At 42.1% G+C, this 25,379-nt stretch overlaps 1 protein-coding gene across 1 annotated transcript; it reads right to left on the bottom strand.

The window, feature by feature from the left end:
* Positions 1-93: 93 nt before the first annotated feature.
* rspry1 (ring finger and SPRY domain containing 1) lies at positions 94-22,752 on the bottom strand. Its single transcript, XM_029668138.2, has 15 exons — positions 22,270-22,752; positions 21,226-21,666; positions 20,477-20,529; positions 13,376-13,488; positions 4,411-4,537; positions 3,481-3,539; positions 3,278-3,344; positions 3,047-3,178; positions 2,850-2,965; positions 2,529-2,672; positions 2,331-2,442; positions 2,070-2,172; positions 1,767-1,919; positions 1,534-1,638; positions 94-1,421 (listed from the first exon to the last, which is right to left on the bottom strand). The coding sequence occupies exons 2-15, from the start codon at positions 21,582-21,584 to the stop codon at positions 1,325-1,327; spliced, it is 1,740 nt and encodes a 579-aa protein (XP_029523998.1). The 5' UTR covers positions 21,585-21,666; positions 22,270-22,752; the 3' UTR covers positions 94-1,324.
* Between the last annotated feature and the right edge of the window lie 2,627 nt (positions 22,753-25,379).

The following is a 25,379-nucleotide window of genomic DNA, read 5'->3' as shown; positions in this document are numbered from 1 at the left end:
GAAACAGATCCCAGCGGATTAGTTCCGTAAATACAGTAGAGTACGGTACGGTCAGGCTCTCAACATCGGTTGAACTGAAATTAACCTTCAATGTTTAAGTGCGTTAATAGGTCCTTTATTGCAATCATGGACTACATTTATTTTCATTTTCGTCCCATGATAATGCGGCGTGGCATACACATCATACATTCTGACTGATGCGTTTAGTAGTGATGTAGCTAGCCTGCTAAATCTTGTCAATAAAATTGGCATTTTTGACAAGCAACTATGCAACACAATACATTTATTACAATTATCATAACCCAGAAAACAATGATTATTCAGTAAATCACATCTTTGTGACCCCCGGGGCTACTCCATTAAAGACAGATACAATTGAACGTTTAACTCTTAATTTCTTCCATGACTAACTCATTGTCAGGAATGGACTGGAGACAACTGGTCCTCCATATATACACACTGTGGCCAAATGAGGTCATTCGTATTGATTGAGATGTAGTACCTTCAGATTTTCCACAACCACTTCATATAACCCCATAATTAAAATGTGATTAGCTGTGATTTCAATAACCCCAATTTCATTACATTTTGTTTGAATTGTAGATATATAATAATATTTTGAGTAACAGTTATTTCATAAAATGTTCAATCTCATTTATAACAGCATGGTTACTCAACCCAGAAATGCTTCAAGTAGAGGAGAGAGGGACAAATCTGTGCTAGTATTGTATGATCGAGCAGGGCCTTAACATCATTGTCACAGCCAACTGAGCCAACCAAGGCTGTCTCTTCGTTGTTGTGCCTTTACGTTTAGTCAGAATAAAACAAGAGAATCACAGATACATGTAAAACCTCTGAGCAAAGCTACACAGGACACATTGACCAGAGCCTAAGAGAGGGAACATTAGGCAGATCCATGTGCAGACACTGAGTTTATGACATTAAGATTGATGGGGCGATTCTGGAAATGCTGCTGCCTGGTAATGTCTCTAATTGTCTTCCTCCCACTGCCCCCTCACTCTCCAAGCACTTTTTTTGCTCCCAGACGGGGTGTGGGGGCCCCATCTCCTCACAGAGAGAACACGCCATGGAGTGCAGCAGAAGAAAGGGTTACCCCTCCTTGTCCTATTCTCCCTACACTATCCCCCACACTGCATCTCTCCTGGAACTCTGTCAGGTCCCATTACTCCCTCGTCACATTAGGCCCAGGGTCCGATCAGGAACCCTGGCATAGCCTCACAGTCCTATTGGTCGGGTTGATTACTGGGATAAAGGTGATAGGAGGAGGGGAGGAGCGTTCATGTCCTGGTTTGAAGGTGATGTGTCAGGACACATGTGAGATGAGTCTGACACGGGTCAGGATGTCCTGGCGACACAACGGGCACGTCTCCAGCTGTAAGGCACACACCATACACATCCCACTAAGGATACAAAACACACAGAGAGACCACATAAGGAGCCGTAACACACAGGCAAATGGCTAGATACTCAATACAGGTACAAGGGGTGAAACAGAGAGGGAAGTTGTTGTACCTGTGTCCGCAGGGTCTCAGCTCTGTATCGGCCATCTGGTCACAGCAGAGGGTGCAACAGTTGTCTCTGATGCTCACCTGCTTGAGCAGGGCCAGGCGCCGGTGTCTGAGGAACACACAAGCAGTAACTAAATGGTACATGGGAGTTCACATAATGTGCAGATGTCCTGTTCAACTAGCGTGATCATTTAAAGCCTAACCATTTTGCCCAAGGCTACATTAGCTCAGACTTACCTGGGAAGGATAATCTTCTCATCAGACGCCAGTGAGGCAAAGTCATTGAAGGTGCTGAACTTGACAGACGGGGGATGGCGGAAGGGCTTCGCCCCAAAGTTAAACTCACATTGTTGGTAGGACATGAAACTTGCTGCTGCAAAGAAGCCAGACCTGGAAAAAGAAAGGAAGTAGGAAGACTAATGAGGATATTGGACGTGGCAGTGAGTTACTGAAATGTAGAGTATGTTAATACTTGTGTGGGGTGCACTTTGGATTATGGCCAGAAAATAGAGCAAGCAGGAGCAGGGTGTGTACACTCACGTTGCAGAGGAAAACACCTGCTTCTCTGAGGGGAGCTGATGTCCATTCAGGTAGAAAAGCATCTGCTTCTTACTGAGGTCCAGTAGGAAACCTATGGCATCTCCTACAGATCAAATAAAGTGTAAGGCTTAAGCATATGCTTGTAAGGGACAGTAGTTTGGTAACAAATGTGTGTAAGCCGAGGTGTTGACAGACATCTCGCCATTACAGCCTGCCTCTGAGCTACAACATGAAACTGTATGGAGTTTGGGATGCACTTACCCTCTTTCCAGCAGGGGTGGGAGTGTGGTTTACTGCGAGCGTTGTACCAGATTAGCTGCCTGCAGCCATCATATGCACACGAGTATTCATCATCTCCTATCCCATAACCCTCCTGAAACACACACATTACGGCATTCAGTCTCTAGCAGAAATAAACACTGCTTGCAGTGTGTATCAGTACAGCATGTAAGCACGTACATGGTTAAGGAACTTGCTGTCCTTGGTGGCCCAGCCAATCTGCATGACCCCGGAGGTGACCACTGTGACCTCATAATACCACACGCCTGAGTCCACACAGAAGGTACAGCGGACACTCTCAAAGGAGGATGCGTCGCAGCGCGCCTTGGGAGAGTGGAGAAAAGGGCAGATCCATTATCTCTATGGAACAGGGTGATACTGATCAGTGTGATACTGGCATTTAGCATAACAAACAAAGTATAATAATTTATTGTGTGTGCAACAGGGATCATTCTAGTCACACTGCTCTGTCAGGCGTGTTACAGAGAGAGGCCCCCTCACCTCCAGTCCACTGGGAGAGATCTTGAGATACTCGCTGACGTCGTTGCTGTTCAGCATGGCATTGATGTTGCTCAAGTTCACCTTCTCGTAGGTGAACTGACGGCCATCTTTCAGGACTGAGGAGAAAGGATGGAGAGAATATTAACAGTCAGTGGATGAGAACTGTCCTCCCTAACATGATGTACCCTACTACTCACAGAGGTTATCTAGGCTCCATTGGGAACAGAAGCCGACCTGGCGCTTCAGGTAGTCTGTGTGGTTAGCCCACGATTCCAGAACCCCCAGTCGTTCACTTATACACGACTCAGACACTGTTAGCTTGTTTTCACCTGCAACAGGGAAATATAACAGTTACTAGTCCGTTTTGTGGCCAATGGGATAGCATAGCAACCTTCAGAACGATGTGCAGGATAAGGGGACAAACTTACTGGTCTGTGAGAACTTCTCCAAGGCTATGAGGGCAAAGAGCATTACAGTAGGATGGGCCTCAGAACTCTGGGAACAGAGATGTTCAGATAAATTAGACAAGGTCTCAGCCTCATTCTACAGAAAAATGACATGTAACCCAAGTATATGACTATTGACAGAGCAACAGCATTTGTGTGGTTCTACATGTTTGTTGTGGTCTCACCAGGCTCTCCAGCAGGTACCCCAGTGTTCCAGGGCTCAGGAGTCCAATGCTGGCTGGACCTGAGACATGTGGAGTGGGCGTTAGGTGAATGAACAACACTAAGGGCCACAGTAAAGGGACAGGATTGCACCCCCAACAAAAATGTATATATAATATGTTTCACATGCGCCGAATACAATGGGTGTAGACTTTACCGTGAAATGCTTGCTTACGAGCCCTTCCCAACGATACAGAGTTAAAAAATAATAATACAAAGAAAAATAGTAACACAACGCTTCCAGAGAAAGACGATGTGTAATTCAAAGTTTGGGGTGTAAACAAACAGACATTGAATAGTAGAGGCAACCCCTGTTGGGTATGTCAGACAGACTGAGTTGTCTCACTCTGGCCACCCTCTCCCCAGCCCAGTGCTGCAGGCTCAGCAGAACTGTCAGAGCAAAGGCAGAGCATTTTGGCCGTGTCATGACAAGCATACAACTCAAACCTGCAGGATCAGCTCTTTCAGTTCACAATGACCATTTGGTATGCCAAATACTGGTTCGTCAACTAGGGTCAAATAACCTGTGGCACTTGAGAGCATTTTCATTTTTCACTGTTGATTATGTGAGTTCAAGAGTGTGTGTGTGTGTGTGTGTGTGTGTGTGTAAGATAAAGTGTGTGTGGGGTTTGGTTTTACCATTCTTGTGGGGACCAGAAGTCATCAAGTTTAGTAAAACAAGGAAAATTTGGACAAGTGGGGACATTTCGCCAGTCCCCACAAGGAAAAATATTTTTTTAGGCTTACGGGTTAGGTTTAGAGTTACAATTAGGGTAAGGTTAGGTTAAGAAAAATAGGATTTTGAATGGGAATCAATTGTCCCTACATGGATAGTAAAAAAAACATTTGTGTGTGTAAGAGAATGAAGGAGATCAGGTTGCATCCACACTTACCAGCCAGTTTCTCAGCCAGGCAGCCCAGTACAGCAGTAGTGTTGCGGTGCTTAGAAGGGATCATGGCATCCTGGCGGGCCACAGTGGCACTCAAGCTCAGCATCTCAGACAACTTCTGTAGAGCATCCTGACAAAGGAGGGGAAACAAGCACTGTTTTAAAAGCCAACGAAGGAAAACAATGTCTCTTGAAATCTATTGAAACTTCATATAGTCTTTTCTTTCATAATACAGTTTCTTCAGAAAGTATTCATACCCCTTGATTTATTCTACGTTTTGTTGTGTTACAGGCTGAATTCAAAGTGTATTATTTTTTCCTCACCCATCTACACACAATACCCTTTAATGACAAAGTGAAAACATGTTTTTAGAAAGGTTTGCAAAATGTATTGAAAATGAAATACAGAAAATCTATTTTACATAAGTAATCACCTTCGAGTCAACATTTTGTTGTGAGGCTTTCTGGGTAAGTCTAAGAGCTTTTTACACCTGTGCAGCATTTCCCCATTATTCTTTAAAATAATGATTCAAGCACTGTCAAATTAGTTTTTGGTCATTGCTAGACAACCATTTTCAGGTCTTGCCATAATTGTAGAAGTAGATTTAAGTCAACTGTAACTCGGCCTCTCAGGAACTTTCACAGTCTTCTTGGAAAGTAACTTTAGTGTAGATTTGTTTGCAAATGTCGTCTTGCTGAAAGGTGAATTCATCTCCCAGTGTCTGGTGGAAAGCAGACAACCAGGCTTTTCTCTAGGATTTTGCCTGTGCTTAGCTCCATTAAGTTTCTTTTTTTTTATCCGTAAAAACTCTGTAGTCCTTAACAATTACAAGCATACCCATAACATGATGCAGCCACCACTGTTTGAAAATATGTAGAGTGGTACTCAGTTATGTTGTATTGGATTTGCCCCAAACATAACATTTTGTAGACAGGACAAAAAGTCAATTGCTTTGCCACATTTTTTTGCAGTATTACTTTAGTGTCTTGTTGGAAACAGGATGCATGTTTTGGAATATTTTTATTCTGTACAGGCTTTGTTCTTTTTACTCTGTCAATTAGGTTAGTATTGTGGATTAACTACAATGTTGTTGATCGATCCGCAGTGTTCTCCGGTCACAGATATCAACTAACTGTTTTAAAGTCACCATTGGCCTCGTGGTGAACTCCTTGAGCTTTTTCCTTCCTCTCTGGCAACTGAGTTAGTAAGGACGACTATCTTTGTAGTGACTGGGTGTATTGGTACACCATCCTAAATATAATTAATAACTGCACCATGATCAAAGGGATATTCAATGTTTGATTTTTTTTTTTTTATCTACCATTAGGTGCCTGTCTTTGCAAGGCATTGGATATTCTCCCTGGCCTCTGTGGTTGAATCAGTGTTCACTGCTCAACTGAGGGACCTTACAATTATCTGTATGTGTGGGGGACAGAGACATGGTTGTCATTCAAAAATCATGTTAAACACTATTATTGCACACAGAGCGAGTCCATGTAACATATTACGTGACTTGTTACGAAATATTTTACCCCTGAACTTATTCATGCTTGCCATAACAAAAGGGTTGAATATGTATTGTGTCAAGACATTTCAGCCTTTCAATTTTAATTAATTAATTATTTTTATTACATAAATCCACATTGACATTAAGGGGTATTGTGTGTAGGCCAGTGACAAAAAATATATATTTAATCAACTTTAATATCAGGCTGTAACGCAACATGTGGGGAAATATCTAAGGGTGTGAATAGGTTTTGAAGGCACAGTACACACAGTGTACAAAACATTAGCGACACCTTCCTAATATTGAGTTGCACCCCATTTTGCCCTCAGAACAGCCTCAATTAAATCGGGGCATGGATACTACAAAGGTGTCGAAACATTCCACAGGGATGCTGGCCCATGTGGATTCCAATGTTTCCCACAGTTGTGTCAAGTTGGCTGGATGTCCTTTGAGTGGTGGACCATTCTTGATACACACAGGAATCGATCGGGCGTGAAAAGCCTAGCAGCATTGCAGTTCTTGACACACTCAAAGCAGTGTGCCTGGCACCTACCAACATACCCCATTCAAAAGTACTTAAAATATTTTTTTCTTGCCCATTCACCCTCTGAATGGCACACATACACAATCCATGTCTCAATTGTATCAAGGCTTAAAAATCCTTTAAACTGAAAATACTATGCATGGAAGTAACTGAATATTTTTCATTAGCTTTGAAAAAAGGTGACTATGGCAAGCCTATCCTCTCATATTATTAAACATGCAACTATTGTAATGAAGCAGAGAATGTAATACATCATTTACAAACATTTCCTAAATTACAATGTGGGAAAACACGGTTCGAAAAGATGCACCTGATGAGAGCCGTTTCATGTGACAGAGTGATGAACGTCTCCGTTAGAAACTGAGAAAGAGGGAAAACGTAAATATGCAACATATAAGATGGGTTGTTAATGTGACTAGGATTGTGCCTTTGGCTTCTGGACAATTAAAAAAGTAGATATGAACAGTAGAGAAATGCTGTGAAACTTTGGTTGCTGGCACAGCTGTTCTTAGCTGCTCGTGCTGCTCCTCCCTGCAGCCTGATTCGGAGTTGCTTAGCAACGAGTCTCCGTTCTAGCTTGCTCGCGGATCACTGACTAGAGACAGCCATTAGAAAGTACCTTTCGTACGGCAACTACTTTAAAGTCACTGTACATTACTATTTTCAGCTAAATAATAATTCCGGTCAACCAAGACACTGCAAATTCACCTATAGACTGATAAGCATGACCGGTCGAATTTATTTTGGGCGGCTAAGCGACTAACATCCCTAATTAGAACCCTACTATTTAAGCAGCAGTTTCTCCCTCCAGTCTTAATTATTTTTGTTGGTGAATGTTTGGGGTGGCCAAGTTTTCCATTCCATGTTGTGCGTGACTGAAAGTGAGTACTTTGCATTATTGTACAGTACCAGTCAAAAGTTTGGACCCCTATTCATTCAAGGGTTTTTATTTGTTTATTTATTTTTTACTATTTTCTGTATTGTAGAATAATAGGGGAGACATCAAAACTATGAAATAACATATGGAATCATGTAGTAACCGATTTTTTTTTTTAAATCAAAATATATTTGAGATTCTTCAAAGTATTCACCCTTTGCCTTGATGACAGCTTTGCACACTCAACCAGCTTCACCTGGAATGCTTTTCCAACAACCTTGAAGGAGTTCCCACATATGCTGAGCACTTGTTGGCTACTTTTCCTTCACTCTGTGGTCAACTCATTCCAAACCATCTCAAATGGGTTGAGGTCAGATGATTGTGGAGGCCAGGTCATCTGATGCAGCACTCCATCACTTTCCTTCTTGGTCAAATACCCCCGACACAGCTTGGAGGTGTGTTTTGGGTCATTGTCCTGTTGAAAAACAAATGATAGTCCCAAACCAGATGGGATGATGTATCACTGCAGAATGCTATGGTAGCCATCCTGGTTAACTGTGCCTTGAATTCTAAATAAAATCAGTGTCACCAGCAAAGCATCCCCACACCATAACACCACCTCCTCCATGCTTCGCAGTGGGAACCACACATGCAGCGATCATCTGTTCACCTACTCTGCGTCTCACGGTTGGAACCAAAAATCTCAAATTTGAACTCATCAGACCAAAGGACAGATTTCCACCGGTCTAATGTCCATTGCTCCTGTTTCTTGGCCCAAGCAAGTCTGCTTCTTACTGGTGTCCTTTGGTAGTGGTTTCTTTGTAGCAATTTGATCATGGAGGCCTGATTCATGAAGTCTCTTCTGAACAGTTGATGTTGAGATCAGAGGTCGACCAATTAATCCAAATGGTCGATTAATTAGGGCCGATTTCAAGTTTTCATATCGGTAATCAGCATTTTTGGACACTGATTATGGCCAATTACATTGCACTCCAGGAGGAGACTGCGTGGCAGGCTGACTACCTGTTACGCGAATGCAGCAAGGAGTCAAGGTAAGTTGCTAGCTAGTATTAAACTTACCGTGTAAAAGAAATCAATCAAAACATAATCACTAGTTAACTACACATGGTTAATGATATTACTAGTTGATCTAGCTTGTCCTGCATTGGATATAATCAATGCGGTGCCTGTTAATTTATCATCGAATTACAGCCTACTTCGCCAAACCAGTGATGATTTAACAAGTGCATCCTTGAAAAAGCACTGTCGTTGCACCAATGTGTACCTAATCATAAACATCAATGCCTTTCTTAAAATCAATACACAAGTATATGTTTTTAAACCTGCATATTTAGTTAATATTGCCTGCTGACATGAATGTATTTTTTTCTCTTGCGTTTCTTTGCAAGCAGAGTCAGGGTATATGCAGCAGTTTGGGCTGCCTGGCTCATTGGGAACTGTGTAGACCATTTCTTCCAAACAAAGACCGTAATTAATTTGCCAGAATTGTACATAATTATGACATAACATTGAAGGCTGTGCAATGCATCAGCAATATTTAGACTTAGGGATGCCACCCATTAGATAAAATACGTAAAGGTTCCGTATTTCACTGAAAGAATAAATGTTTTGTTTTCAAAATGATAGTTTCCGGATTTGACCATATTAATGACCTAAGGCTCGTATTTCTGTGTGTTATTATATTATAATTAAGTCTATGATTTGATATTTGATAGAGCAGTCTGAGCGGTGGTAGGCAGCAGCAGGCTCATAAGCATTCATTCAAACAGCACTTTCCTGCATTTGCCAGCAGCTCTTCGCTGTGCTTCAAGCATTGCGCTGTTCATGGCTTCAAGCCTCCCAAGATTAGGCTGGCAATACTATAGTGCCTATAAGAACATCAGATAGTCAAAGGTATATAAAATACAAATGGTATAGAGAGAAATATTCCTAGAATTCCTATAATAAATACAACCTAAAACTTCTTACCTGGAAATATTGAAGGCTCATGTTAAAAAGGAACCACAAGCTTTCATATGTTCTCATGTTCTGAGCAAAGAACTTAAACATGAGCTTTTTTACATGGCAAATTATTGCACTTTTACTTTCTTCTCCATCACTTTGTTTTTTAATTATTTAAACCAAATTGAACATGTTGTTTCATTATTTATTTGAGACCAAATTGATTTTATTGATGTATTATATTAAGTTAAAATAAAACTGTTCAATCACTATTGCTGAAACTGTCATTATTCCATATATATATATATATATGGAATAATGACAGTATATATACATATGGAATAATGACAGTTTCAACAATACTGAATGTTTATTTTAACTTAATATAATAGTCAATAAAAATCAATTTGGTCTAAAATAAATATATATATATTTAAAAAAAATCTGATTAATCGGTATCGGCTTTTTTTGGTCCTCCAATTATCAGTATCGGAAAATCATAATCAGTCAACCTCTGGTTGAGATGTGTCTGTTACTTTAACTCGGTGAAGCATTTAGGCTGCAATCTGAAGTTCAGTTAACTCTAATGACCTTACCCTCTATAGCAGAGGTAACTCTGGGTCTTCCTTTCCTGTGGCGGGCCTCATGAGAGCCAGTTTCATCATAGCGCTTGAAGAAACGTTCAAAGTTCTTGAAATTGTCCAGATTGACTGCCCTTCATGTCTTAAAGTAATGATGGACTGTCATTTCTCTTTGCTTATTTGAGCTGTTCTTGCTATAATATGGACTTGATCTTTTACCAAATAGAGCCATCTTCTGTATACCACACCTACCTTGTCGGCTCAAATGCATTAAGGGAGGAAAGAAAGAAATTGCACAAAATAAGGTACACCGGTTAATTGAAATGCATTCCAGGTGACTACCTCATGAAGCTGGTTGAGATATTGCCAACAATGTGCAAAGCTGTCATCAAGGCAAAGGGTGGCTACTTTGAAGAATCTCAAAAATAAAATATAATTTGATTTGTTTAGCCCTTTTTTGGTCACTACATGATTCCATATGTGTTATTTTATAGTTTCCTTTTGGAATTGAAATTTATGTACAATTTGTTTATGATAATGAAATGAAACAAGGAAAATATATTTAATTATTTTATCTAAGAACATGTATAAATAAGAATTTTTAGTTGAAGTTTATATAATGCTGCCAAATTACTTGTCACTTCAGTAAAATTACGTGTCACTTCAGCATGTTAGAAACACTACATGACCAAAAGTATGTGGACACCTGCTCGCCGAACATCTCATTCCAAAATCATTGGCATTAATATAGAGTTGGTCCCCTTTGCTGCTATAACAGCCTCCACTCTTCTGGGAAAGCTTTCCACTAGAGGTTAGAACATTGCTGCGTGAACTTCCTGCCATTAAGCCTCAAGAGCATTAGTGAGGTTGGGCGATTAGGCCTGGCTCGCAGTCAGCATTCTAATTTATCCCAAAAAGGTGAGGTCAGGGCTCTGTGCAGGCCAGTCAAGTTCTTCCACACCGATCTCAACAAACCATTTCTGTATGGACCTCGCTTTGCGCACAGGGGCATTGTCCTGCTAAAACAGGAAAGGGCCTTCCCCAAACTGCTGCCAAACAGTTGGAAGCACAGAATCTAGAATGTCAATGTAGGCTGTAGCGTTAAGATTTCCCTTCACTGGGACTAAGGGGCCAAGCCCGAACCATGAAAAAACAGCCCCAGACCATTATTCCTCCTCCACCAAACTTCACAGTTGGCACTATGCATTGGGGCAGGTAGTGTTCTCCTGGCATCCGCCAAACCCAGATTCGTCCGTCGGTTTGCCACATGGGGGAGTGTGAGTCATCACTCCAGTGAATGCATTTCCACTGCCTCCAGAGCCCAATGGCGGCAAGCATTACACCACTAGGGGTGACGCTTGGCACTGCGCATGGTGATCTTAGGCTTGTGTGCGGCATCTCGGCCATTGAAACCCATTTCATGAAGCTCCCGATGAAGAGTCCTTGTGCTGACGTTGCTTCCAGAAGCAGTTTGGAAGTCAGTAGTGAGTGTTGCAACCGAGATACGATTTTAACGTGCTTCAGCACTCGGCGGTCTCGTTTTGTGAGCTTGTGTGGCCTACCACTTCAAAATAACAGCATTTACAGTTGACCAGGGCAGCTCTAGCAGGGAAGAAATTTGACAAACTGACTTGTTGGAAAAGTGCCATCCTATGATGGTGGCACGTTGAAAGTCACTGAACTCTTAAGGCCATTCTACCGCCAATGTTTGTCAATGAAGATTGCATGGCTGTGTGCTCGATTTTATACACCTGTCAGCAACGGGTATGGCTGAAATATCCAGATCCACTCATTGAAGGGGTGTCCACATACCTTCGTATATACAGGTCCTTCAGAAAGTATTCAGACCCTTGACTTTTTCCACATTGTAATGTAACAGTCTCAATCTAAAATGGATTAAATAAAAAAATATCAGCAATCTACACACAATACCCCATAATGACAATGCGAAAACAGGCCTATATCAAAAACCAAGCCATGAGTTTGGTGGAATTGTCTGTAGAACTCAGAGACATAATCAGGGGAAAAGGGCCTTGGTCAGTGAGGTGACCAACAACCCGATGGTCACTCTGATAGAGCTCCAGAGGTCCTCTATGGAGATGGGAGAACCTTGTAGAAGGACAACCATCTCTGCAGCACTCTACCAATCAGGCCTTTATGGTAGTGGCCAGACTGAAGCCACTCCTCAGTAAAAGGCACGACAGCCCACTTGGAGTTTACCAAAAAGGCATCTAAAGGACTCTGACCATGAGAAACAAGATACTCTGGTCTGATGAAACAAAAATTTAACTCTTTGGCCTGAATGCCAAGCGTCACGTCTGGAGGAAACCTGGTAACATCCAACGGAGAAGCATGATGGTGGCAGCATCATGCTGTGGGGATGTTTTTCAGCTGCAGGGACTGTGAGACTAGTCAGGATCGAGGGAAAGATAAACGGAGTAAAGTACAGAAAGATCCTTGATGAAAACCTGCTCCAGTCCCAACAACCCTAAGCACACAGCCAAGACAACGCAGGAGTGGCTTCGGGACAAGTCTCTGAATGTCCTTGAGTGGCCCAACCAGAGCCCGGACTTGATCCCGATCGAACATCTCAGGAGAGACCTGAAAATTGCTGTGCAGCAACGCTACCCATCCAACCTGACTGACAGAGCTTGAGAGGATTTGCAGAGAAGAATGGGAGAAACTCCCCAGATACAGGTGTACCAAACTTGTAGCGTTATACCAAAGAAGACTCAAGGATGTTATAAAATAGAGATACTAACTGCCAAAAGATGCTTCACCAAAGCACTGAGTAAAGGGTAAGAATACTTTTTATTTCATTTTTATAAATTAGCAAAAATGTATTTAAAAACTGTTTTTGCTTTGTCGTTATGGGATATTGTGTGTAGATTGATGGGGGGACGACTATTTAATCCATTTTAGAATAAGGCTGTAACCTTACAAAATGTGGAAAAGGTAAAGGGGTCTGAATACTTTCCAAAGGCACTGTACATCCTCAGTTTGTTTGATACTTTCAATTTCTTATCCTTTTGCACTTGTCAGTCATGATTGTATGTTAACATCTCAATTTTATAACCCCCAGAACTACAACCGCATATCATAACTTGTATCACAAACTTACCTACTGGCCTTACAAGCCATCAAATCTACATCCTAACCCCATGTGCTCCAATGTCCCTGTACTGTACTTTTTAGTTAGTTAATAAGTACCCTGAACTGGAAACCTTGTCTCCAACCATCTTACAGATGCACTGTAGTGGCAACATCACTCCTCAACCCTAGTTATTTTTTAAGTAACTATCAATCCCACACCCCCATCCCTACTGGAACATGAGCTTGGTGTGTTGTAATCAGCTGCTATCAATGAGTGTCTAAGAGTGGATGGCCATGCTTTGGGAAGTTGAGCTTTGAATTTGAGTTTTGTGTAGGCATTAGGCAAGGAAGATGGATCTTGGAGGCATTACACAGACGAGACCCAGATGGTAACTAATACTCACTTTGGTGGGCAGTGGGCACTCGTCAAGCAGCAGGGTAATCACAGCTGGTCCCAGTGGGTCGTCCAGCGGTATGACCCGGATCAGAGACTGGACCACCTCCAACCAGCCGTCATCTTAGGGTGGCACAGGGGGTAGGGTAGGGGGAAAAGGTGGAGGTTAGCAGGGGATAGCAAAACTGGTTAATTAACAGCCTATTTGTAGTTGTCACACTAGATGCAGATATGTGCAGTCTGAGGTTTAGTGTCTAAGCACGTCTGCTTTGAGGCGTATTGTGCATCACTCAACTGGCCAGAAACTGAAACTCAATTACTGTTGAATTTGGTGGAAAGTGAGGTATTATTTTGGCTTCTCTTCCCCCTAGCCACCCTTAATTCAATATAATTGAAACATTTCTAACCTTTCCCTGTGTTAAACTATGGAACTCAATTTTAACTTCTGTGGCAACAGCAGCACAAGGCAGATGGATGTCTTTTGGACATTTCCATGTAAAAGGACCCATGAAGAGCAACAGCTCATAGGAGTATATGAAATTGAGTGTCAAATGAAAGCTAAGCATCAATATTGAGAAATGAATCCATATACATATCCATTTTACATCCTAAAAATGAGGAAGAAGCAAAGGCGTTGATTTCTGGTCAAAAAGATAGAAAAGGGCTCTTAGAAAACGTCGACCAGATTAAGTCTTGATTAAGACAATATTGAAGTGAAGACCCCTGCAAACTACACTGAACAAAAACAAATTCAACATGCAACAATTTCTAAGATTTCACTGAGTTAGTTCATATAAGGAAATCAGTCAATTGAAATACATTCATTAGGCCTTAATCTATGCATTTCACATGACTGGGAATACAGATATGCATCCGTTGGTCACAGATACTGTACCTTAAAAAAAGTAGGGGCGTGGATCAGAAAACCAGTCAGTATCTGGTGTGACCACCATTTGCCTCATGCAGCACAACACATCTCCTACGCATAGAGTTGATCAGGCTGTTGATTGTGGCCTGTAGAATGGGTTACATGTCTGGTGAGTATGCAGACACATTTTTAGCTTCCAGGAATTGTGTACAGATCCTTGCATCATGGGTCTGTGCCTCATCATGCTGAAACATGATGGCGATGGCGGCGGATGAATGGCACGACAATGGACCTCAGAATCTCGTCACGTTAACTCTTTGCATCCAAATTGCCATCGATAAAATGCAATTGTGTTCGTTGTCTGTATCTTATGCCTGCCCATGCCATAACGCCACAGCCACCATGGAGCACTCTGTTGACATCTGCAAACCGCTTGCCCACATGACACCATACACGCCTTCTGCCCGGTACAGTTAAAACCGGGATTCATTCGCAAAGAGCACACATTTGTTTTTTAGTCCTTTTTCTCCCCGATTCCAAATTGGTATTTAGTCTTGTTCCATCGCTGCAACTCCCCTACGGACTTGGGAGGCGAAGGTCGAGAGCCATGCTACCGCTGAAACACAACCCTGCCCAGCCACACTGCACTCTTAACCCGGAAGCCAGCCTCAACAAATGTGTCGGAGGAAACGCCGTCCAGCTGGCGGCCGAAGTTAGCTTGCAGGCAACCTGCCCGCCACAAGGGATCACTAGAGTGTGATGTGACAAGGAAATCCCGGCTGGCCAAACCCTCCCCTAACCCAGACGATGCTGGGCCAAATGGGTCTCCCGGTCGGCTGTAAAACAGCCTGGGATCAGACCTGGGACTGTAGTGCCTTAAAAAGCTGCGCCACTCAGGAGGCCTGAAGAACACACTTCTCCAGCTTCTTGATATGCCACACCTGTCAGGTGAATGGATTATCTTAGCAAAGAAGAAATGCTCACTTAACAGGGATGTAAAAAAATGTATACACAAAATGTTACAGAAATAAGTTTTTTGTGCATATGGAACATTTCTGGAATCTTTTATTTCAGCTTGTGAAACATGGGACCAACAATTCACATGTTGCGTTTATATTTTTTATATAAATATGCTTTATTTTTTTGCCGTGGTATAATTCTGGCATTGAGTATCATGATACTAAACCTGGTATCGAAGTAAATTCTGGTATCGTGACAACACTACAGTGTACTGTATGAGTACAGTATAATGTACTGTATTGTACTATACTGAGCTCTACTGTGCTGTACTTTGATGTCCAAACTTGTGAAACAGACCTCTATAATTGGTTCAGGTTTGGTCCTAACCAACCAAATGAGGTGTTTTTTGGAGGGCAGAGCTCATTAAAGTAATAGCCAGTGTGAGGAATATACTTTCGTGTACCTATTCTAGAGCCCTATAAAAAGGGATGGGCAACTTTGATAGGGTGGGGGACAGCAGTTGCTCGTCAGGGGGCCGCGGTTGCTCGTCGGTCTGTGTACCCACATTCATACCCATGCATGCAGTCAGAGCTGGCTCTAGCCTTTTGGGGTCCCCAAGCGAAATTATGTTGGATCCCACCATGTCAAACAAACAAATGATCTGTTGGCATTTATCAAATTGTACCGAAACGGTGTTTCCATCACAGCTGTCATGATTTTTTTAATACAGTATGACTTCACTTGCATAAACGCTGTGATGTAAATATGGTTAGTGACTGACAGAGAGAGAAACTGATGATGCACAACATTTCGAAATTGCACATTGTGCATTCTGCTATTCTAACGCTCAGCAGTAAGTTGAGACCGACTGAGTTCATAAAATACAAAAATGTAGACGCGGTCTACAAAAAGGGGGGCCGCAGGCCATCAGTTGCCTATGCCTGTACTACTACATTAGTTTATTTTTAATCCTAATTATGCTTTCTCCTGGGCTTTTTCCCAGATTTAATTTCTTCTCCATTTTTTTGCTCTCAAAATCATACTGTAATAGAAAAACAAAAACTGGATGTTGTAAGTCCGCAACAATGCTTACACCCCATCAGGAGACCACAAGGTCTGGAATTTTGTTGTTGTTGTTGGGGTGTTGATACCCTAATTCAACTGCCCACCAGCAAGATACTTATTGATGAAAATAATCATGATACAAGCTACTTTGCAGTTAACATTTAATTGAGAGGGTTTTCAAGAATGCCTTTCCATCTACCAGAAGACTTATCGCTAACGACTACACAAAGTGGTAGAGAAATGTGCCCACAAAGACGGGGGCATTACCGCATTTCCTCTTCAGAAAGTTGAAGGAAAATAGGAATCACTGATGCATTTTGTTCATGGCTTATGATCATCTTAGGCATATTAATAAATGTTTTAATAAATTCAATACATTTAATTGATTTCCTGCTAAAAATATTGTTGAATTCCATTTAAAAAATGTCTGGATTACATGATTCTGTCCACATTCACAGCGCCGCAGATTTTATAGGGCCCTACAATTCAGGCTATATCGTCATGAAGAGAATGACATTCATATCCATTATTATGCATTTCTGTATAGTACAGATCAGGGACCCGTGATGTAATTATGTTAACGGCTGTAAATCCACTTTACTTACTGTAGTTGAATAAGTCAGTGTCATTTCATAGCTGACACCCCATTCCTTCTGCAGACATCTTTGAATCTTAATTCGGAGCAAATATTTAAAGTTTTTGGTAAACATGGTACATAAAAAAGCGGAGGGAGATTTTACAGAAATTCTGTTAACAAATGTGTTTTTGTAAAATGTTCAGTGTAATTTGTTAAATGTATGTGGACACCTGCTCATCAAACATCTCATTCCAAAATCATGGGCATTAACATGGAGTTGGTCCCCCCTTTGCTGCAAAACAGCCTCCACTCTTCTGGGAAGGCTTTCCACTAGATGTTGGAACATTGCTGCGGGGACATGCTTCCATTCAGCCACAAGAGCATTATTGGCACTGATGGCTTGTAGTCGGCATTCCAATTCATCCCAAAGGTGTTCGATGGGGTTGAGGTCAAGGCTCTGTGCAGGCCAGTTAAGTTCTTCTACACTGACCTTGACAAACCATTTCTGTTTTGCCCTCACTTTATGCACAGGGGCATTGTCATGCTGAAAAAGGGCTTACCCCAAACTGTTGACACAAAGTTGGATACACAGAATCATCTAGAATGTTATTGTATGCTGTAGCGTTAAGATTTCCCTTCACTGGAACTAAGGGGCCAAGCCCGACCCATGAAAAACAGCCCCAGATCATTATTCCTCCTCCAACAAACTGTACAGTTGGCACTATGCATTGGGGCAGGTAGAGTTCTCCTGGCATCAGCCAAACCCAGATTCGTCCTTTGGACTGCCAGATGGTGAAGCGTGATTCATCACTCCAGAGAACGCGGTTTCACTGCTCCAGCAAGCTTTACACCACTCCAGCTGACGCTTGGCATTGCGCATGTCGATCTTAGGCTTGTGTGCCGCTGCTCTGCTATGGAAACCCATTTCATGAAGTTGCTGTCTAACAGTTCTTGTGCTGACGTTGCTTCCAAAAGCAGTTTGGAACTGTTGCAACCGAGGACAGATGATTTTTACACATTACACGCTTCAGCACTCAGCGGTCCAGTTCTGTGAGCTTGTCTACCACTTTGCGGCTGAGCCATTGTTGCTCCTAGACGTTTCCACTTCACAATAACAGCACTTACTGTTGACCGGAGCAGCTCTAGCAGGGCAGAAATGTGACGAATTGACATGTCGGAAAGGTGGCATCCTATGACGGTGCCACGTTGAAAGTCACTGAGTCCTCAATTTATACACCTGTCAGCAACAGGTGTGGCTGAAATAACCAAATCCACTAATGTAAAGTGTCCACATACTTTTGGCCATGTAGTGTAGTTGGATGGTTTGTTCAACTTTGTTTGGCATACATTTTAAAGTGAAAAATCGGTGTGTCTTAGCGCAATTCTGTTAACGGGGAATTACCCTTTTACAGATATCCAAAACATCAGTGTGTAACATTAGAAAAATCCCACTCCTATTCCCGATAACAGGCCCAGGAATAACTCCATTCTACCCTTCCCAGTAGCAGTGACTCAACACCTGACTGCCCAACTCCAAACCTACCAGTCTCTCTCAACCATTAAAACAACAGATGCACTTATAAATAAAGTAAACAGTACACAGCTGTGGCAACAAGTCCCCCCAGGATTCTGCAATTGCAAAATTCAATGCAAAATCAAACAATCAATATTATGCGAAAGCTCACAATTTTGACCAATCCCCGCCCTTTTAGCGCATTAAAGCGGGTTCGTAGTTTTGACCAATTACCGTGGAAAATGGCCCAATCCAACCACACGTCAACAAAGTTTTTCCCCCACGGCCTGTCAGTGTTTTCACGTGCGAAGATGGCTGATTGTTGATGGCTGACAGGCACAGTACAATGAACAGAAATCAATCATTTGCCATCAAAAAATAACAGCTAAAGTGCGAAACAATTTCCAAATGTTTTACATGAAAGTGGTGGGAAATTGTTTTGCACACCTTGTAACGTTGTGCTGGAACACAAGAGAAAGTTGACAATCAACAGTCACTTCGAATCAGCAAAGCATATGAGAATGTGAGAACAGTTCCCACAGCAGCGGCAGATCACCATGACTGAAGTGGTAGCAGGAAAGACTGTGGCAAGCGCTGAAAGAATCAAGGTGAGTGGCATTTTACTCAAACTTTCACTCCGCTAACCTTGGCTTTAGTAGGGTGGTTGGCATTCTGCTCTCCCCAGGATGTCTATGAGTGCAATTTGTCAGATTTGCCGTTTTAAACTCTGTAAAACTTAATACGGATCACGAAAGTACAATCTTCCTGGAATTTTTTATAAACGGTAATACTGTTTTAAAAGTACACATCAACCACAATACTCTATTTTTACGTTTTCTGTTTATCTCCCTTACGACCTTTTCAGGAAAAATAAATAAATAATCACAATCAAGTATTTTGAAGACAACTTATGCGAAATAAATATTGATCCTCAAATTGAAAGCGATTGATCAGCTTTGAATCCATTTGTTTTTTGAGAGAGTGTGGGTGGGAATGAGAGGTTCATCTTGTGTTTATAGCATGCCCCAAGCCTGATGGAGACGAGAGGAGAGGTGTGTGTGAGTAGATTATGAATAACACACGGATATATATTTTATCTAATTAATTGGTGCAATTGTTATTTTTCACCTCTCATTATGTTCAAAAAAAGAAACAGCACAAAAGAGCACTTTGTCTCAAGTTGACCTTGAGATATAATAGGTCTTAAATGCAGCTTGGACCCCAGGTGTTTCTTTTATCCTAGTTTAATCTTTTTTAGTACCTACAGATTATGGGGGAATGCATTTTTTTTATGTTGAAAATAAACCAAATTGAGCACTTTAAATGCTTCAATTTTTTGGGGTATTATGTATTCTGCTTAAAAATCGTCCTAAAACAGAGCACATTACTTTTTATTGCTTTATTTGAAATTAACATGAAAAAAAAAACATTGCAAAATGTAGCTCGGAATTTCTGAAAAGATGCCACTAAATCAAGCATTTTTGGCCGCTGAAATCACAAAAAAGTCACGAAATCCTAGTGGGACTGGGCAACGAGAGGAGAGACAAGCTGGCGGGCTGAATATATATGTTAAGACTGTTAGGCCCCACTAGATCCACCTCTGAAACCAGCTAAAAAGAGGCTCAGACCTGCCACTGACTGTCCACAAGAACTAGCACCATGCTCTCAAACTATGGGTCTGGTTCTCAAAAACAAGTAGCATTAATAGGGAATAGTAAAACTTTACAAGCAAGTCTCAATGTAAAATGAACACAATCTTGCTGTGGGATCAGGTGAGATTGTCATGACTAATAGGCAGGCACAAAGGCATTTCATTATTGCCTTAGAGACTGAATGGGAAGCCTGCATTAGTATCATTGTGTAGGCTAGAAGAGCCTTTAACAGAGGGTAATGACTGGCAAAGCCTGGGAAACCTTATGATCCACTCTATCGATATCCAGAGGTTACAGCTACGAAGAGGACACACTAATTACTTAATTTGACACAGGAGACAGCCACAGAGGACAGAGCTCCTCTTACTGTTCTATCTGATACTGAAGAAAATGAATAATCTTTCTTGAGAAACTTATGAAATCCATGTATTACATCAATGCTCATGTACAGTACCATATAAGGACATTTGTCTTACCCGTTTCTGCCATCTCATGCAGCGTGATCATGGAGTAGGGGGGCTCTTGGTCGCTAAAAACAAAAGTGATTGTGAACAGAGAATCTTGTGACAGTGACGCTCAATAATCATCACATGTAATGTGTGGGTGCATTGTTAAGTCTCTTGCTCTAAGTAGTTATGAAATTCAGATGACAAGCTAGAGGCAGAGCGGAACAGTGCGATGGATGGCTGTAACTGTTGAGGATGTTGTTTTGTCTGATAGAGAGGCTGGCACATTGGCCTCCCTCATCCTGTCTGTAAATCTGACCAATGACAGCAGACCTAATGCTCCCTTGAGAACTCCTCCTGGAGGATAATCCCAGAGAAGAATCTGTCTCTGCTCACAGGTTCAAGTCCTTCATCATTAGAGCGTAAAATCATACCCCGACCTCTATAGCTCTGAGGAAGCATTCAGTCAGCCTAAACACTATTGACAGGGTTCTGAGGGAGCAGAGGAGGCTGTCTGGAGGATAACACCTCAATGGCCAACAAGCTTGTACCAAGATGTAAGCCTATCCCGAGTGAGAGTTTACACACCCCTCAAACATCTTAAGACCCCAGAGGTATGTGCTGTGAATGTCTGAAGTGCCAACAAAGAGCCTGCACAATCTGAACAAGCTGTACTACAGTCCAGACACATAACACAACCTGTGAAGGGAAGCAAAGTTTATTATGCATGCCATGTCCACTAGCTTGGTTGGGAATTAGACTACATTTCAAACACTTACTTGTCAACTAGAGTCCTGATCACAGCTAGTGTGTCCAGCACCAACCCATCCACATTTTGTTTCTTCCGGCGGGGTTCATGGGGTCCCCGGCCACGGCGTGGGGGTCTGACAGGGTCCCGGGGCCGACTGCTTCGTGCCTCAGGGGGATCGGCAGCGGGGTGATCAACTCGCCTGAGTTGCCTGCGAGTTGCGGATCCATCCTCCACGTCACTTTCTTCTCTACAAACGCAACTGTTTCCCATAGTCCCGGATGTCTCAAGGCTTTCCCAAAACCGTAGCGATAACTGCTCCAATGAGAGCAGCAGAACCTGCACAAGGCTCCTGCTGGCACAGAATGCAATCCAGCTAGCTACTATCATATCATTTGGAGCCCTGGTGGAGGCGTCTCATGATGATTCGGATGGGGACGTCAGTCATCCTGCTGCTGCGGATGGCAGATAGCTAGGAGGGAGTAGCACAGATTAACAGTGCTACAGTGAGCAAAAACCATTCTAGCGGGTGGAAGTCCACGTGCACTTCCCAAATTCTAACCTGTGTAAAATAACATGTATAGAAAGAATAGCTAGCTACATGTTGAAGAAAAACAAAATACTCTGCGAAATGAACTTATGTAGCTAATGTTAGCTAGTAATGTTAATCAGCAACTCCAGCTAACATTATAGACGGTTGTTTGGCAGTTATATTTCAGGGAAATGTAGCTGACTAGCAAGCTAACTAACGTTAGTTTGCTATGACCAATTTACATCAAGGATAAATTGACTGGCTGTAACAGCCATGTTAAAATTGCTAATGAGTTACCTGTACTGTACTGTATTAACTATATCTGACATAACTTTTATTAAACTAGCTAGCTATAATTAGATTACCAAATTATAACCTTAACGTTAGCTTACTATCTGGCATCAACAGGTTAACATAAATAGTTCACAGCCATTTCCCACACGATACCTAGAAATAGGTCTAGGCTACGCTGCCAATGTTGGCTCTCATGAGATGCTTGTTGGTCCTAGTACAGCAACGAAAAATGGCTCGCAAGTTACTTACCTCGCAAATGAGCTGGTTGTGTCCTCGGTTAACGAACTATAAAATAAACTGTCAGGATGAACAGGCCTCAAAAGCTTTAGGGAAAAAGCGTTTACGTTAGGCTCGCTAGCTAACGTGTAGCCTACCTTCCTAGATAACACGGTAGCTATCAAAAAAACAAGCTAACAAGCTAGTTAACATTCATATTTAATCCACTCTTTCTTGATTCAATCGTGTAAAACATTTACTTCCTCACACCCCTTTGTCTGATTTCGTTGACGGCTGTACGGATAGCTAGTTCCGTAGTGTCGGCTATCCCCCATCTGATCAGCTGTCACCAGGACCGGAGTAGCTTGATGCGGCAGCACGAGTTTCTAAACAACTTTAGTTAATTTTTTTGTTTCTTAACGAGTGTCTTTGGTACTATGGACGAGGGAGTTCAGAGACCTAACCTCAAGTGATTTTAGATGTATATGTCATTTGGACTGGAAGCTATTGAACATTTGATCTGTACGTAAATGAATAACCACAGCTGCAATATAATACATATTTGTAGAAAATCAACAGGGAAAATTTTGAAAAAATAAAATATGTCCATTTGATAAGAGAGGTCACGAAACCACCGCAATTGGCTGTAGATCTGCAGCTCATATGGAGAGTGCGCTATTGAAAATTAGACCCATCACAGAAAATATTCATATAAAATCTGTTAAATAAAAAAATGCAATTATAATGGGTGTACAATGGAGGGAGGTCAAGTGGTTTTAGATGTATATGTCATTTGGACTGGAAGCTATTGATTATTGTAAGATATGTAGGACTACGTGAATGAATAACCAGGATAAATATTTGTAAAAATCAAATGGAGGGCATTTAAAAAAAGTTACTTGCTTTGATAATAGAGGTCAAGGAACACACCACACTTGTCTGAAAAAACCAAACACCAGATAGGTGCAGTGAGATGTGTTGTTTTAGGGTCTGCCATAGTAGTACTACACCCCTGGAGCAAATGTAGATCTCTGGCACATTCAAGTTCAAGTTGTTACTGATAACCTACATTGCAGGTGAAGACACTGAAATACATGGATATTACAATACATACACAATAACAACACATTCAAGTTTAAATCACAAGTGAAATTCATGATAATATGTACACTACCAGTCAAAAGTTTTATAACACCTACTCATTCAAGGGGTTTTCTTTATTCTTTACTATTTTCTACATTGTAGAATAATAGCGAAGACATCAAAACTAAACTCAGCAAAAAAAGAAAAGTCCCTTTTTCAGGACCCTGTCTTTAATAGATCATTTTTTTAAAATCCAAATAACTTCACAGGTCTTCATTGTAAAGGGTTTAAACACGGTTTCCCATGCTTGTTCAATGAACCATAAACAATTAATGAACATGCACCTGTGGAACGGTCGTTAAGACACTAACAGCTTACAGATGGTAGGCAATTAAGGTCACAGTTATGAACACTTAAGACACTAAGAGGCCTTTCTACTGACTCTGAAATACATGAAAAGAAAGATGCCCAGGGTCCCTGCTCATTTGTGTGAATGTGCCTTAGGCATGCTGCAAGGAGGCAGCAGATGTGGCCAGGGCAATAAATTGCAATGCCCGTACTGTGAGACGCATAAGACAGCGCTACAGGGAGACGGGACGGACAGCTGAACGTCCTCGCAGTGGCAGACCACGTGTAACAACACCTGCACAGGATCGGTACATCCGAACATCACACCTGTGGGACAGGTACAGGATGGCAACAACAACTGCCCGAGTTACACCAGGAATGCACAATCCCTCCATCAGTGCTCAGACTGTCCGCAATAGGCTGAGAGAGGCTGGACTGAGGGCTTGTAGGCCTGTTGTAAGGCAGGTCCTCACCAGACATCACCGGCAACAACGTCGCCTATGGGCACAAACACACCATCGCTGGAACAGACAGGACTGGCAGAAAGTGCTCTTCACTGAAGAGTCGCAGTTTTGTTTCATCAGGGGTGATGGTCGGATTCGCGTTTATCGTCTAAGGAATGAGTGTTACACCGAGGCCTGTACTCGGAAGCGGGATCGATTTGGAGGTGGAGTGTCCGTCATGCTCTGGGGTGGTGTGTCACAGCATCATCGGACTGAGTTTTTTGTCATTGCAGGCAGTCTCAATGCTGTGCGTTACAGGGAAGACATGCTCCCCCCTCATGTGGTACCCTTCCTGCAGGTTCATCCTGACATTACCCTCCAACATGACAATGCCACCAGCCATACTGCTCGTTCTGTGCGTGATTTCCTGCAAGACAGGAATGCCAGTGTTCTGCCATGGCCAGCGAAGAGCCCGGATCTCAATCCCACATCTGGGACCTGTTGGATCGGAGGGTGAGGGCTAGGGCCATTCCCCCCAGAAATGTCCGGAAACTTGCAGGTGCCTTGATGGAAGAGTGGGGTAACATCTCACAGCAAGAACTGGCAAATCTGGTGCAGTCCATGAGGAGGAGATGCACTGCAATACTTAATGCAGCTGGAATGTATTTCAATTAACAGGTGTGCCTTCTTAAAAGTTCATTTGTGGAATTTTATTCCTTCTAAATGCGTTTGAGCCAATCAGTTGTGTTGTGACAAGGTAGGGGTGGTATACAGAAGATATCCCTATTTGGTAAAAGACCAAGTCCATATTATGGCAAAAACAGCTCAAATAAGCAAAGATAAACGAAAGTCCATCATTACTTTAAGACATGAAGGTCAGTCAATACGCAACATTTCAAGAACTTTGAAAGTTTCAAATGAAGTCGCAAAAACAATCAAACGCCATGATGACACTGGCTTTCATGAGGACCACCACAGGGATGAAAGACCCAGTTACCTCTGCTGCAGAGGATACGTTCATTAGAGTTACCAGCCTCAGAAATTGGAGCCCAAATAAATGCTTCACAGAGTTCAAGTAACAGACACATCTCAACATCAACTGTTCAGAGGAGACTGTGTGAATCAGACAGTCATGGTCAAATTGCTGCAAAGAAATCACTACTAAAGGACACCAATAAGAAGAAGAGACTTGCTTGGGCCAAGAAACTCGAACAATGGACATTAGACCGAAATAGACTGAAATTTGTCCTTTGGTCTGAAGTCCAAATT

This window comes from Oncorhynchus nerka, linkage group LG9a (genome assembly GCF_034236695.1).
Source record: "Oncorhynchus nerka isolate Pitt River linkage group LG9a, Oner_Uvic_2.0, whole genome shotgun sequence".
NCBI lineage: Eukaryota > Metazoa > Chordata > Actinopteri > Salmoniformes > Salmonidae > Oncorhynchus > Oncorhynchus nerka.
Note: the sequence above shows the minus strand (reverse complement) of the source record. Positions and strands in the feature narration are given on the sequence as shown.

Excerpts from the sequence above, each read along its gene's own strand:
- rspry1 (XM_029668138.2), bottom strand. The coding sequence starts at position 21,584 with ATGATAGTAGCTAGCTGGATTGCATTCTGTGCCAGCAGGAGCCTTGTG. Across the intron at positions 3,540-4,410 it reads CCTGGCTGAGAAACTGGCTG|GTCCAGCCAGCATTGGACTC; the intron begins GTAAGTGTGGAT and ends CACATGTCTCAG. Across the intron at positions 1,920-2,069 it reads CAGGTGTTTTCCTCTGCAAC|GTCTGGCTTCTTTGCAGCAG; the intron begins GTGAGTGTACAC and ends TTCTTTTTCCAG.